Here is a 16491-nt window from a genome sequence, read left to right as displayed (position 1 = left end):
AAAATGGTGATGTTAGTGACTCTTCACCTTAAATAGTTTTAGTGTTGTTTAAATGAGGTCAGATGTGAAGCCTTCTAGCATCATGCCTAGCATAGAGTTAAGGACTCAATAACAGCTGATAAGTGTTCATTACTATAATCAATAATGAACAATCCAGCTCCAAAGACTTTTTTACCTCTGCAACCCCCAACTCCAGCAGAATGATGATCTTAGTTCTGTCACCACTCTAATTTGTGATAGCACGTATCTCCACCCACATTGTACCAAGCACTCATTGGTAAGCCTGTCATTTCCCTCGTGGGGCAGGGTCTCTGGTTTATTTGGCATTGTCTCCTCAGTGCTTGGCGCTGGGCCTGGTACATGGTATGTTTCCCAGAGGCGATTGCATTGCATGAATGAACAGCACCATCTAAGGCAATGGTCTCAACTCAGGGTGGGGTAGTTTTGCCCCCAGTGCATATTTGGCAAGGTCTGGACACATTTTTGGTCGTCACATCCCCGGTGGCAGGGGGGAGGGGGTGGAGGAGTTTGCTACTGGCATCTAAAGAGTCATGGCAAGGGATGTTGCTAAACATCCTACAGTGCACCTGATAGCCCCCTATAACAAAGAATGATCTGACCCAAAATGTCAATAGGGCCAAGGTTGAGAAACTCTGGTTTAAGGCAGCCTGACTGCCTGGGTTGTGGCCCTGTGGAAAAGGCATGGGGCTTAGGGTATATCAACCTGTTTGACCTGCATTTTTCTCAGCTATAAAAGAAGAAATTCCCACCTGCTTCAAAGGTTCTTTGAAAAGAAAGGGAGATTATAGAGGTGGGTGCCTAGTGACTCAGCCTACCTAGGCTCATCTTCATTGTCCTGGCCACTCATGATTTTTTTTTTTTTTTTTAAGACTTAGTATTTTTGAATAGTTTTAGGTTCACAGCAAAGTTAAAAGGAAGGTTCAGAGAATTCTTATATACCACCTGTGCCTGAACATGCATAGTCTCCCCCATTAGCTTTCTTCAGAGTGGTACGTGAATTACAGTTGATGAACCTGCATTGACACATCATTATCATTAAAGTCCCTGGTTTACATTAGGGTTCACTCTTGGCGGTATACGTTCTATGGGTTTGGACAAATTGTGTAATGATACGTATCCATCATTGTAGTATCATACACAGTATTTTCACTGCTCTAAAAATCCTCTGTGCTCTAACTGTTCTCCTTCCCTACTCCCTAACCTCTAGCAACCACTCATCTTGTTACTATTGTCATACTTTTTGCCTTTTTTAGAATATCTTATAGTTGAAGTCGTACAGTATGTAGCCTAATCAGATTGGCTTCTTTCACTCAGTAATATGCATTTAAGTTCCCTTTCGTGTCTTTTCATGGCCTAATAGCTCATTTTTTTTTAGTGCCGAATAATATTCCAATATCTGGATGTGCCACAGTTTATCCATTCACGAAGTATACCTTGGTTGCTTTCAGTTTTCAGTAATTAGAAATGGGACTGCTGTAATTATTAAACATTCATGTGTAAGTTTTCGATTCCTGGGTCGTATGGTAAGAATATTTCAATTTTTTAAGAAACTGCTGATCTGTCTTCCAAATGCTGTACCATTTTGCATTCCTGTCGGTAATCGATGAGAGTTCCTTTGGCTGCACATCCTCACCAGCATTTGGTGTTGTCCGTGTTCTGGATTTTGTCCATTCTAACATCTTCGTGTTTTAATTTGTATTTCCCTGATGGCAGATAATGTGGAACATCTTTTTATATGTTTACTTGCTATCTGTACATCTTTCTTGACGGTTTTTGTTAAGGTCTTTGGCCCGTTTTTTCTTTGGGTTCTTTTTTTTTCTTACTGTTGAATCTTAAGAGTTCTTTGTGTATTTTGGATAGAGGTCCTTAATTGGCTGTTCTATTGCAAATATTTTATCACAGTCTTTTGTTTATCTTCTCAGTTTCTTGACTGTATTTTGCAGAGCAGACATTTCTATTTTGATGAAGTCCAGCTACTCAATTCTTTCTTTCATGGGCCATGCCTTTGGTGTTGCATCTACAAACGCCTGAGCGGAGCCCAAGGCCATCCAAGTTTGCTCCTGTGTTATCTTCTAGGAGTTTTACATTTAGGTCTGTAATCCATTCTAAGTTAGTTTTTGTGAAAGGTGTAAGGTCTGTATCTAGAGTCTTTTTTTTTTTTTTTTTTTTTTTTTTTGCATGTGGATGTTTAGATGTTCAGCACCATTTGTTGAAGAGGCTGTCTTTGCTCTGTTGTCAGATCAGTTGCCTGTGTTTATGTAGATCTATTCCTAGGCTATCTATTGTATTCCATTAAAGATTGGTAATAATCTTGTTGGAAAATTGACCCTTTTGTCTTTCTGTAATGTCCCTCTTTATCCCTTATAACTATCTTGCTTCAAAATGGGCTCCGGCAGAAGTTAATATAGTTACTTCTGCTGTCTTTTGATTAATATGTTTGTGGCATATCTTTCTCCATTCATTTACTTTTAATCTGTAAGTTTTTATATTTACAGTGTGTTTTTTGTAGATAGCATATAATTGGGTCTTATTTTTTGATACATCTTACAAGTTCTGTCTTTTAATTAATTGGTTCTTTTAGACCATTGATGTTTTAAAGTAATTTTGATTATCTTGCTTGGTGTTTTCTGTCTTCATGGTTTGTGGTTTTGTGTCTGACATTGGTTTGGAGGAAGTTCTCAATCATTATTATTTCAAGTAATTCCTTCTTTCTTTCTTCTCCTTCTGGTTTTCCTGTTATATGTATATTATACTTTCTGTAGTTGTCCTGCAGTCCACCCCGTTCCCCCCTCCCCCCTCCCCCCCCGTTCCTTTTTCTCTTTGCTTTCAGTTTTGGAGATTTCTATTGAGATGTCCTCAAACTCAGAGATTCTCCCTTCAGTCCTGTCCAATCTACTAATAAGTCCATCAAAAGCATTCTTTATTACGCTTACAGTGTTTTTGATCTCTGTCATTTCTTTTGGTTCTTCCTTAGCATTTCCACTTTTCTGCTTCCATTGCTGACTTGTCCTTGCATGCTGTTTACTTTCTCCATTAGAGCCTTTAGCATATTAATCATAGTTGTTTTATATTCCTATTTTGATAATTTCAATATTCTTGCCATATTTGATGCTGGTTTTGATGCTCTGTTTCCTCAAATTGTTTCCTCAGATTTGTTTTGTTTTGTTTTGTTTTGCCATTTGCTATGCTTGTAACTTTTTCTTGATAGTCAGATGTGATGTACTGGATAAAAGGAAGTGCTGCAAATAGGCCTTTGGTAGTGGCATGGGGGGAAGGGCAGCAGCGGTAAAGGCAGAGGAAGTGTTCTGTAGGCCTGTTATTAGGTCTCTGCCTATTAGAGAGCCTGTGGTTCTGGCTAGTGTACTTCACAAGTGTTTCTCAGGTTTTTTTTTTTTTTGTTTTTTTTTTTCTCTCCTCTTAGGTGGGAGAGAATGGCTAGAGGTGCCTGGAATAGGGTATTTACCTTCCCAACGGTAAGCTAGGCTCTGATAATACCCCAGCAGGTTAGGCTCTTAGGAAATAATTTCTCCCGAGTATAGATTTTGTTATAAAGAACAGAATGCTTGGATGCCTTTCAGAATGGTTCTGTTTTCTCTCCTCCTCCTAGAAGTGCAAAATGAGTTTTCTCCTGTATTCATTGTCAGAAACAGGTTGAGTTTCAGGAGGTGAATATGGAGTTTCAGGACACAAATATGGAGAACGCCCTATGGCTGTGTCCCTTTACAGTTTTTAAATCTCTGTCTTGTCCACACTGAGCCTCCAGTGGTTTGTCATTTACAGTGACAGGTTTTTCCTACACTGACACTGGTTCTTGGCTTGGGTTCTAATTGGTCCTTCAGGTAACTTTCTGAAATAGATAAGTAGATTTGTCACTTCACCCATTTTATAGATGAGGAAACTAACTTGGAGACGTTAACTGACTTGTCCAGGGTCACCAGGTTAGCAATACACTGGAACCCAAATCTTTACCCTGAACCTGGTGATGTTTGATTATGTCACGGTGAGCAAACACCTCTGTCTCCAGAAAGAGTTGAAAATATAAACAGAAATAGATCTATTTTAGAAAAGACTCATAGTCAAATTTTTGACTCTTGGGAACATTTACTGGAATGCTAACTTTAGCTGAATAACAATAATAATAAAATCTAAAATTAGTGTGTTGAAAGTAATTTTAGCATAACAGCACACAGCTAAAATACCACCATTCATTGCTTAACAGTTGTACTCTGTTTCTTAATACAGAATTGTAATGATGATGGCTTTATCATTGTTTAATATTTGTCTACAACAGTGCAGAGTTAAATCCAACACACTTCACAGGCTACTGAATCCTTCTGATAAACATCTCCAGCACCCCTGAAATGACCCGTTTGTGTAATTACCTGGCGGGTTAACATTTGTGGTATCTGCTGCCTTATAAGTCTCCTGTTGAGTGATATGAACTTTTGAGGGTTGATGACACAGAAAGGTTGTGGTTTGAAGCATGCTTAACAAGGCATCTTGCCTGTATACTTGTTTATATTTCAGTAACTTTTTCATAATCACTGCTCTTCCTTTATTAGAACTTAGGGAAACTGTAGGGTGAGGAATGAGGGACTTAGTGAATTCAATGAAAAATTACTTTTCTTAACTTTGATGAGACACCTCATTCTTTCTTCTTTTCAAGTTAATGGTAACTGTGGTTTTGGGGAATTCCGAACTTTCTTTGCAATTACTGATTGTATCAGTCAAGGTTCACTTACAGAGAACAGCAGAATCCACTCTAGCTGGTTTAAGCAGAGGGAGATTTATTACAGGGTATTAAATGGCTTACAGAATTTGTTGGGAAGGTGAAGAAACAGACTTCAGGTTGAGCTTTCAAGAGTGCCTCCCAGGCACAGCAGAGCAGGCCACCAAGGGAGCAGTCATGAAGCGGCCTGCCAGAGGGGAGTGTCCAGAAACATCCTGCCACTGACATGGGTAGGAAGGAGGTTGCCACAGGGAAATCAGACACTTGTAGCCATGGTGCTTGCTGGCAGAAACAGCAGAAGCATGGCCCCCAACTTCCAAATCTTTGCTTTCCAAAATTTTGCTTCCCAGTCTCCTCCAGCTTCACCTGATTGACAGCACTTAGGCCACGTAGCTGCAAGGGAGTCTGGGAAATGTAGTTTTCACCTTTCCAGTCTGTACAGTACATGAAGATGTGTGGTGATTCAGTTCAGGAAGATAGAGGGGAAGAAGAGTTGGCCCCAGTTTCTCAATTGTTAGGCCACACCCTAGTATTGCTTTCCCTTGGGATTCAGGTCCACCCACGACGCTTACTTCCTCAGATTCAAAAGACCAGAAAGGAACGTTTCTCCCTCCACCTCCTTTTGCTGCTTGTCACTACATGCACTCCTGTGCTTACACAGGGACTAGCTCACTTTTGATGAGCTGCCTCTTCTGGTTTTTATTTCATATCTAAGGTAAATAATTACTTCATGACAGTAGAATTTTCCGGGTAAACCTGTGCTTGCCTTGGCTTTCAGACCTTTTAGGTTTGGGAGGGCTGACTGAAGGCCTGGTTGTGCAAGATGAAGTTGAGATCTTGGGCCCTAGCTCGGTAGTTCTCAACCGAGCCCCACATTATCACCTCGTGATGGAGCTTTCAAGGTACCCATTTTAGAGATTCTGCTTGGATTAGCCTCTGCAGTCTAATTCGATAGGCTTGGACATTGATAAAACCCAGAAGTCCCTCAGGAGACTTGAATGTACAGCTGGGACTGAGAACCGCAGTCCTAACCAAACTGAATTGGACATTAGCTAAAGCTGTGGTTCTTTTTTTTAAATTTCTTTTTTATTGTTTGTTGATTTTAGAGAGATACACACAGAGTGTGAGCGGGGGATGGGCAGAGAGAGGGGGACACAGAATCTGAAGCAGGCTCTAGTCTCTGAGCTGTCAGCACAGAGCCCGACGTGGGGTTCAAACTCAGAAACCACGAGATCGTGACCAGAGGTGAAGTGGGACGCTTAACCGACTGAGCCACCCAGGCGCCCCTAAAGCTTTAACAGCATCAGCGTCATGAGGAGGACTTGTTAAACTGTGAATTGATGGCCCCACCCTTAGAATTTCTGATTTGTAGATCTGGGGTAAGGTGTGATCATTTGCATTTCTAAATGGTCCCACTGGAGGCTGATGGTCCGGTGCCCACACTTTGAGCACCAGCAGCCTAGAGGAAGGTATCTATTTTCATTGACTGGATTTGATTTCTACTTGCCTGGAAGACTTTCTTCCATAGTCAACATTTTTGGAGCATCTGCTTAATTTCTGTTCTTTGCTGGAGTTGGGGATGTGGACATTTGAGGAGGTCACGATCTTAAATCTCTAGAGCTTTTCACTGGAAGAGGAAAGCTTTTTGTTTCTTTACATTTCCTTCTTCAAGTTAGTATCCCTTATTCTGTGTAGGTTTTCTTATGTTCTTCCCCGCTGCCCTCAGACCTTGCAAACTGTTTGGGGCACACAGTACCACTGCGATTTGTTAATGAGCCTACAACTGTGGCTTGATTTCAGTATTAGAAAGCCACTTAAAAAAAAACATTCTTACGTGTAGGAAAATCTTGCCTGGTGTTTTCCTTTTTTTGGCTGCTTGGACTCATATTAAAATGAGAGTGAATTTATTTGTCCTGTAAGGTATCTTTCTGGTCCTCCTTGCCATGTTTCCTGTTCCCGCCTTTTCAAAACCAGTCATTTAAAGTTATGTTATTGTTATTTTTTTTTTTATATCTAGGATGCACCTAATTCATGTATCTGTTTTGCAAGTGTTATTGACAGCCTGTGTAAGCTATTATATCTAATGTTTGTCCTGTCAAAAATTTTACATATTCAGTGGTCCTCAAACTTTGCCCCATGGAATGTTGATTCATAGAATTGATCTGAAATTTCCATACTAAAGTTCAGTAAAGGTAAACCTTTCCCATTTTGTGGAAAAAATATACAATGCATAGTTTTTTTCAGTTTTAACCCCCTCCTTCCCCCCCCTCCCCCCCCCAGCTATTTATGAAAGTTAGCTGCTACAATATAAAATTCTCTATTGTATTGATTTAAGTAGCAAATGGTGATATTTCATAGTATCTGCCAAGAACCCTTTACCTCTTTGGTTATTTTCCTAACTATGTTTGAAAACTAGTTCCTTTATTTAAAATGCTTGATACAAAATTATTGTTTAATGGTGAAATCTGTTCTTACAAATGCAAATTCAGAAGAATGATGATAAAATCAGGTAATTAGATTATAAGAACACTAGCTGTAAATATTTACATGCTGTTAGTATAAGAAAAAAAATACCTAACAATGAAATTCAGCCTTCTGGAAACAATCTCAAGTTTCATGAATCTTCAACAGGCTTGTTAAAGTGATGCAGAGTGTGCATGCTGGGCAGCTGTTTTGAGTTGGCTTAAAAAGGGAGACTACATTTCTAGAGTTGTCCTTTTCCAGCTCCTAGAACTTTCTGGGTATTGATTTTGCCACCAGGTAGGCTCCATCCCAGTACACCTTCAGCACACTGGTACTTCTAGCTCTAACTTTGTGTGGTGTTGAATAAAGCTGTGTAAGTTCTTCCTTGACTGCCCATGATACCAAAACAAGAAGATAAGATGGGAGGTAGAAGTAGAACTGGGAATTCTGAATAGCCCCACAACACTGGGGAAATAGATGGGATTAGTGCAGAGGTGAGGAGACCCAGGAAGCTGGTAAAATTTTTTTCGGAAGCCATCACCTATTGAGCCATAGTTACTTTGTGCTTCAGTACAGTGTATGCAGGACCTAATACATATTTCAGTGGGCCTCTGGGAAATTCCATGGTGTATCTAACTTTGAATCTAGTCTCAAGAAGTAGCATTGGTTGGGGCTAAGCTAGCAGAGGAGATGAGTTAGGAAAACCTCTATGTTTAGTGGTTTGGTGAGTGTTCTTGAAGATCCATGAGTTCCTTTCCCCTCCTTCCTTAATTTTTTCCTTCTCAAGTTATGAGCCATCACTTAAAGAGTAAGCATGGTTGAATATAAACACCTTTCCATAAGAATATGAATAATAGATTCCACACGTTTAGTGCTTTAACTCTGTGTCCTTTTTGGTACTAAGCACTTTATGTAATTTTCTCTTGTCACTCTTTCAACCATCCAGGACTTCCATTTTGCAGATGAAGAAAGTGAGGCTAAGATATCAGGGATGTAGCTCAAGGTCACACAGCTAGTGACTTTAGAGGTCACACTTGATCCCCAATCATAGGTGGCCTGACACTAAAGCCATATTCTTTTTTTTTTTTTTTTTTTTTTAATTTTTTAATATATGAAATTTACTGTCAAATTGGTTTCCATACAACACCCAGTGCTCATCCCAAAAGGTGCCCTCCTCAATACCCATCACCCACCCTGCCCTCCCTCCCACCCCCCATCAACCCTCAGTTTGTTCTCAGTTTTTAACAGTCTCTTATGCTTTGGCTCTCTCCCACTCTAACCTCTTTTTTTTTTTTTTTTTTTTTTTTTTTTTTCTTTCCTTCCTTCCCCTCCCCCATGGGTTTCTGTTATGTTTCTCAGGATCCACATAAGAGTGAAACCATATGGTATCTGTCTTTCTCTGTATGGCTTATTTCACTTAGCATCACACTCTCCAGTTCCATCCATGTTGCTACAAAAGGCCATATTTCATTTTTTCTCATTGCCACGTAGTATTCCATTGTGTATATAAACCACAATTTCTTTATCCATTCATCAGTTGATGGACATTTCGGCTCTTTCCATAATTTGGCTATTGTTGAGAGTGCCGTAAAGCCATATTCTTAATCACTGGATGGACACTATAAATTGGTGGTATTAGGAGAAACTGGGAGATTCTTGATTTCTAGGCATGTATTTTGTTAATGGTTAACATAAGTTATGGTCTGTTTGAAGCTTCCTGCAATGTGGCCCAGTGGAAAGACCAATACAGTAGGGGATGGAAGATTTGGGATCTGATCCCAGCTCAGACAACACTTAGAAATGCAAGTATGAATTAGTGACAAATCTGACTTTTGGGGAAAAAATTGACTGTCTCTGAGTCTTAGTTTCTTCTTCTGTAAAGTGGGGCCAATATTATGCCCTCTCCAGGTCTCAGATTTTGCTGTGAGGATCCAGTGAGGTAATGGTCATATATTGAAAATATAAAATGTTCTATACACATTAGATGACATGACTTAGAATTGTTGGGTCCCTATATGGATTTTTTTAATATCTGTCTAACAATTTCTTTATCCTTTCATCCATTGATGGACAGTTAGGTTGTTTTTGTGTCTTGGCTATTGTAAATAATGGTGCAATGAACCTGTGGGTGCAAATACCTTTTTAAGTTAGTGTTTTCATTTTTTTCAGATAAATGCCCCAAAGTGGAATAGTTCCGTTTTTAATTTTTTGAGGAACTCTGTACTGTTTTCCATAGTGGCTGCACCAGTTTACATTCTCACCAGCAGTGTATGGGGTTTCCTTTTCTCTACATCCTTGCCAATACTTGTTATATCTTATCTTTTTGATAATAGCCAGCCTAACAGGTGTAAGGTAATATCTCATTGTAGTTTTGATTTGCATTTCCCTGATGATGAGTGATGTTGAGCATCTTTTCATGTGTCTGTTGGCCACCTATATGTCTTCTTTGGAAAAAGGTCTCTGGGAAAATCTTCTACCCATTTTTTAATTGGATTGTTTGTTTTTATGTTATTTAGTTGTAGTTGTTTATATATTTTGGATATTAGCCTCTATCAAATACGTGTTTGCAAATACTCTCTCCCATTCAGTAGGTTGCTTTTTCATTCTGTTGATGGTTTCCTTGCTGTGCACAAGCTTTTTAGTCTGATGTAGTCCCGCTCAACTTATTTCTGCTTTTGTTGCTTTTGCTTTTGGTGTCATATTAAAACAAAACAAAACTCATTGCCAAGACCTGTGTCAAAGGGTTTACCACCTGTGTTTCCTTCTGGGGATTTTATGGTTTCAGGTCTTAGGTTCATTAAGTCTTTAATCCATTTTGAGTTAATTTTTGTACATGATGTAAGATAATGGTCCAGTTTCATTCTTTTACATGCAGTTTTCTAGTTTTCCCAAAACCATTTATTGAAGAGACTATGCTTTCTTCATTATCTCTTTTTGGCTGCTTTGTTATAAATTAATTGATCATATATGGCTGGGTTTGTTTCTGGGCTATTTTGTTTCACTGATGCATCTATTTTTATGCCAGTACCACACTGTTTTACTCACTATAGCTTTGTGATACAGTTTGAAATCAGGAAGTATGATGCCTCCAGCTTTGTTCTTTTTTCTCCAGATTGCTTTGACTGTTTGCTTTTTGTGGGGTGGGTGGGTGTGTGTGTGTGTGTGTGTGTGTGTGTGTGTGTGTTCTTGGTGGTCGCATACAAATGATAGGATTGAAAAATGCCATTGGGGGGTGCCTGGGTGGCTCGGTTGGTTGGGCGTCCGACTTCAGCTCAGGTCGCGATCTCACAGCTCGTGAGTTCGAGCCCCGCGTCAGGCTCTGCGCTGACAGCTCGGAGCCCGGAGCCTGCTTCGGATTCTGTGTCTCCGTCTCTCTCTCTCTCCCCTCCTCTGCTCATGCTCTGCCTCTCTCTGTCTCAAAAATAAATAAACATTAAAAAAAAAAAAAAAAAAAAAAGAAAAATGCCATTGGAATTTCAATTGGAATTGTAATAAATCTGTACATTGCTTTGGATAACGTGGACATTTTAACAATTGATTCTTCCAATCCATGGGTCCAGAATATCTTTCCATTTATTTGTGTCCCCTCTGGTTTTTCATTAATGGTTTGTAGGTTTTAATATAAGATTACTCGCCTTAGTTAAATTTGTTCCTAGGTATTTTATTCTTCTGATGCAATTGTAAATGGAATTGTTTTCTTTATTTTTCTAATAATTTGTTATTAGTGTATAGAAATGCAGCAGATTTTGTGTATTGTGTATTTTTGTATCCTGCAACTTTACTGAATTTGTTTTTTAGTGCTAATAGTTTTTTGATGGGGACTTTAGAGTTTTCTGTATATAATATCGTGTCATCTGCAAATAGTGACAGTTTTGTTCTTCCTTTACGATTTGAATGCCTTTAATTTCTTTTTCTGGCCTAGTTGCTCTGGCTAGGATTTTCAATAACTATGTTGAATAGAAATGGCAAGAGTGGACATTCTCCTCTTGTTCCTGATCTCAGAGGAAAGGCTTTCAGCTTTTCATTGTTGAGTATGATGTTAGCTGTGGGCTTGTCATATATGGCTTTTGTTATGTTGAGATACATTCCTTCTATACCTACTTTATTGAGATATTTTTATTATAAATAGATTCTGAACTTTGTCAGGTGTTTCTTCTGTCTATTGAGATGAAAATATGATTTTTATTCTTCATTCTGTTAATGTGGTATATCATATCAGCTGATTTGCGGATGTTGAATTGTCCTTACATCGCTGAAGTGATTCTACCTGATCATGGTGTGTGGTCTTTTTGATATACTGTTGAATTTGGTTTGTTAATATTTGTCGAGGATTTTTGCATATGTGTTCATCAGGGATGTTAGCCTGTAATTTTCTTTTCTAGTGGCATCCTTGTTTGATTTTGGTATCAGGGTAATGCTGGGCCCATGAGTTTGGAAGAGTTGCTTCCTCTTCTATATTTTGTAAGAGTTGGAGAAAGATTGGTATTAATTTTTCTTTTAATGGTTGGTAGAATTCACTAGTGAAGCTAGCTGGTCCTGGACTTTTCTTTTTTGGAAGTTTTAAATTACTGGTTCAATCTCCTAACTAGTATTGATCTCTTTAGATTTTTCTATTTTATCATGATTCAGTCTTGGTAGGTTTGTAATGTGTTTATGTAATATGTAATATGTTTCTTGAATTTATTCATTTCTTCTAGGATGTCCCATTTACTACTATAATTGTTCATAGTAGTCTTTTATGATCTTTTGTATTTCTGTGGTGTCAGTTGTTGCTGTCTTCTCTTTTGTTTCTGATTTTGTTTGAGTTGTCATTTTACTTGGTGAGTTTAGCTAAAGGTTTGTCAGTTTATCTTTACAAAGAAACAGCTATTAGTGACATTGATGTTTTCTATTGTCTTTTTAGTCTCTATTTCATTTATCTCTGCTCTAATCTTTGTTATTTTCTTCCCGTATGGGTGGTGTTCTCCTGTGCCTTAGATCTTAGCAGAGTTACAGAGTGAAAGCTTTGTTTCTTTCTCTCAGAGAGGTGTAGTCCTGGTGGGGAACACTGAATGTGCATGTGGGGGTTAGTCATGGAAGAATGCTATGGGAATTTAGGGCAGGGGAAGTTCACTCTGCCCAGGGAAGACTTTATGAAGTGCATGGCATAGTGAATTAATTAGATTTTAAAGGATGTGGTATTCAAATGGAGCAAGAATGGTTCACTTTGTGGAAACTTACCTTTGCTTTTAAAAGGAAACTCAGCTAAGTACCTAGGGTCACCATATGCCTTCTAAAAAATTACTTATGGACTGTCTTGAAATGTGGAACTGGAGAGTATTTCTCTGCTGTTCAGAGGGTTGAGGGGCGCCTGGGTGGCTCAGTCGGTTGAGCGTCTGACTTCGGCTCAGGTCATGATCTCGCAGTTCATGAGTTTGAGCCCTGCATCGGGCTCTGTGCTGACAGCTCAGAGCCTGGAGCCTGCTTCAGATTCAGTGTCTCCCTCTCTCTCTGCCCCTTCCCCGCTCATGCTCTGCCCCTCTGTATGTCTCAAAAATGAATAAATGTTAAAAAACAAAATTAAAAAAAAAAAAAGAGGGTTGAGGTGTTTTTATGCTGTCTCATCTTCTCCAGTGGTGTTTGGCCTATTCTACCTTTGTCAGAATATAAACCTGAAAGGAAGAATCTTCTCCTGAAACCTTTAGGTTGGCACTATCATTATTCTTAGGTTGGTTAGCATTCTGTTTTTTCCTCCTTAAATGAACATCAAAGAACACTAATTCAGAATTTCAAAGATTACCAAATCTTATGGATAAAAGTAGCATTGGTGGTTGCAAGTACTCAGCTGAAATTAAAGGAGTTATCAGTCTTGCTCTGGGAAACAAGGTGACCAATCAACTTGTTTCAGAAAAACTACCTCTCCCATTCCAGTGATTAGTTAATAAAATTATTCCTGACAGTGGCAGGCCAAGAAGCTCAGGCAGTTACATATTTAGAGACAGAGAACACATTGTCCAAAGATCTCAGAAGAGCCTTTGCAAACACACAGAAAGGATTTAGAACAATTTGCATAAATCTCCCTGTGGATAGTGCCATGGCTCCGGTATTAGGGTGGTTCCAAGAACCCCTCCTTGGCTGTATCATGGGGTGACGCTGTGCTTGGTGAGAATTCAGTCTCATGACGGTTTTTGCCAGCAGGATTGGGTGATGGGACACTGAATAAGCCCACTGTTTGGTTCCACATAAGGACTCTTTTGTGTTAGCCTGGGGTAGCCATATTCAAGTTTGTCTTGCTTTTTCCCCACTAATGTTTTTGGACTTTGTGGGCTGGGGAATTAAGCACAACACCTATTCTGAGCTAATCTGTCAAATTTTGTTCTTGAAAGGTAACCGTAGCCCCTTGTATTTCGAGAATGTGGAGAATAATAGTCATACCTTTGGAGACTTTTGACTTCTGAAATTAAAAGTCGGGGAAAGGAGGAGAGCTCACATGGCATGCCCAGATAGGCGTTCATGTGTGTTCCTGGTGGAACCGTGGGAAGTAATTCCCTTGGTTGTTAATATGATTTGCCTTGCTCACTAACTTCCTTAAGAACTATGTTCTCTTGCATAGTTAACAAACAAGTTGTACTTTGATATTTAATATTCCTCTGTGAAAGGGTATGGGTCACTTTGGTGTGTAGTTTAAAAATGCCAGGTGATTCCAAATCTGTTTCATCTTTTCTTTTTTTCTACTTATTTTTTGGAAAAAATGATATTCATTAGACCACATATTAAGAGCTTTACTGGTTTCTTGCACAGCCTGTTATCATTCTAGAAGCCACATAAGGAGTCCAATTTAAAATCCAGGGAGCAGTTTATGCACTGGGGAAATTTGGTGCTCTAACTACAAAAACGAAATCCACTAATTTCTAACCTGGAGTTTATTTTCTTTCAGTCTGCTAGCTTGATGTCTCAGCTTTGTTCTAATAATATAAACATTTTTATGTTTATTTATAGGTGGTTTTAACCAAGAGAGCAGATCCAGCTGAGCTTAGAACAATATTTTTGAAGGTCAGTATAAAAGAATCTATTTTGTTTCTTATTTGATTTGTGTTCTCAAATTTTTAAAGATTATTTTCAAACAGCTCTTTATTTCATTGTTATATTTTTTGAAAAAATCCCCAAAGGTATCTTTACATAAGACGTAGGAAAGAGATCTGTTACAATTATATGTGTTTTTTGAAATGCATCAGAAACTAGTAGGTGATTGTTTGTGATGGTAATATGGTTTACATTTTAATTCCTTTTCTCTCATATGGTGTCAGATACTGGAAAGGAGTTGCTGGGGCATTTAGTCTCACGACTCACTTACCTTTCCAGGATTCACCTTTGCGGTTTGATGATCATGCTTTTTCTCCTAAGATGTTTAAAGCTCTTTGTAAAATTCCCATGATCCTTCATCTATCCGGAGACAACTACCCTTGCCTCTCTTTGTAGAAACCCATTGTTGTCACCCTCATTGTCATTACCCTCATTTAATTGCAACTGTAGTGCCAGGTGAGGAGCCCTCGGTGTGAGTAACAGTACATATTAGATCACAACAGATATCACATATTTCCTTGGTGTCTTACATTTCCCCTAGGTTGTGACATTGGGCAGTGAATGAATGATACTCTAATTAAAAGTCTACCTCGGGTCCCAAACAGTGAACCACATGTAATGTTACTCACCTGGATTTAAAGGACTCAGAAAAGGACACTTTTATAAAGATCATTTTAAAAGCATGTATGTGAGCTTTTTCTAAACATGATGGAAAACCAGCTGCGCTGTACAGACAGAGGACCAGGGCTTCAAATGAGAAACTTGACTGTCTGTCATGTCCCAGATAATATGGCTCAGAAAGTTACCAATGCCGTGAGCATCACTTTCCTCATCAAATTGTGTTACTATTAAAAAATACCAAGAAATCAGAGAATTTGAACACTGACAGGGTTATCTGGTGTTAAGGAATTGTTACTGATTGATTTTTAGGCCGGATGATGGTATTCTTATTGTGAGAGCTACAAAGAGTTTTTTTCTCTTAGAGATACACACTGAAGTATTTACAGATGAGATTATGATGTCCGAGATTTGCTTTTAAATCGTCCAGTTTTGGTGAACTGTGGTTGGTGTGGTGATGGTTTTTGAAACTGGTAGATGGATCATTACGTTTCTTACCCTGTTTTCTCTATATTGTACATGTGTGAGCATTTTCATAACCAGTTACAAAAATTTTTAAAGATTCAGTGAAAAAACTTGGATGAAAGTGCCCAGCACCTGATTTGCATTAGATACTGATTCAGTAAATGCTTGAAATTAAATGATTCAAACATGAGAGAGAGAGGCTTCAAAAAGAAATGGTTAAAAATATGAGCAGTTTTTGGGGGAGGAAACGGGATAGATTTGTGAGGAGGTTTGGATTATGTGTAAGAAAGTAGAGTTGTTTATAAATTTGGTTTTAGCCCAAGAGGACAACACTGTGTAGAGATTCTAAGGTAGAAAAGGATTCTAGAGAATGAAAGGACAGGAAACAAAAATGCTTTGTTTCTCACCTTGGCCTAGTTGTTGCTCTGCATTCGGGGCCCACCATAATTGGGATGAGGTGTGTATGAGGGAACCATAGACATTGTTAGTATGTATATTTAAGGTCTGTATTATAAAAGTCTTACGATGTAATTCGGGAAGACCTCTTGCCGGAGAAGAGCACGTGAGCAGGCTGCCAGAGAGCCTAGAAAAATGGATAAAGCTCGTTAACTTGACCTGGCAAAGTCATAATCATTCTTTGAACTCTATTACTTCGGTTTAGCAATAGTTGTGGGCACCCTTCTGACAGGAAATGGGGACAGCTCAGAGTGTCTTAATAGGTGGCGCATCATGGATACCTACTGGTCTTTTGGCACGATTTGGTGGAAAGGCTCCAGGTAAAAGCTGTGTCTACCTTTTGAGGCCACATGGCAGCTGGCGAGGTTAGTTTAAGATCCTACTTCGGAACAACGTGTCTTTTCCAGCTGCTCCATGTCAACAGCAGGCAGGTCTATGGTGGAGGCAAATATTGGTCAGGGAGACCAAAGGAGGGTAGGAATTGCATGCAGAGTTCTGGAGAGTCACCTGTGAGATTTCTGTGGATGTGGGTCTGAGGGCTGGGGTGGAGTCTTTGGGACCAGCTAGGGAAGTGCTGTCTTCTCTTGGGGTGGCTAAGACAACGTAGCTTTTGAGTGAGAGTGTGGCTTTGAGTCCAAGGGGACGATGGGGCCAGGAAGGGGGGCAGGGGCTGTCTG

The 16491-nt window shown here is 39.2% G+C and overlaps 1 protein-coding gene across 2 annotated transcripts in view; it reads left to right on the top strand.

Annotated features, from left to right (window-relative positions):
- Nucleotides 1-16491, top strand: part of SLC25A13 (solute carrier family 25 member 13) — a 184268-nt gene that overhangs the window by 16569 nt on the left and 151208 nt on the right. For both annotated transcript variants that reach the window (XM_042966782.1, XM_042966774.1), the window contains exon 2: nt 14192-14245. In XM_042966782.1, the coding sequence (XP_042822716.1) occupies nt 14192-14245 (54 nt within the window). The remainder of the gene's footprint in view (nt 1-14191; nt 14246-16491) is intronic.

This window comes from Panthera tigris, chromosome A2, assembly GCF_018350195.1.
Source record: "Panthera tigris isolate Pti1 chromosome A2, P.tigris_Pti1_mat1.1, whole genome shotgun sequence".
Taxonomy (NCBI): Eukaryota; Metazoa; Chordata; class Mammalia; order Carnivora; family Felidae; genus Panthera; species Panthera tigris.
The sequence above is the reverse complement of the archived record's forward strand: the minus strand, read 5'-3'. Positions and strand labels throughout refer to the sequence as shown.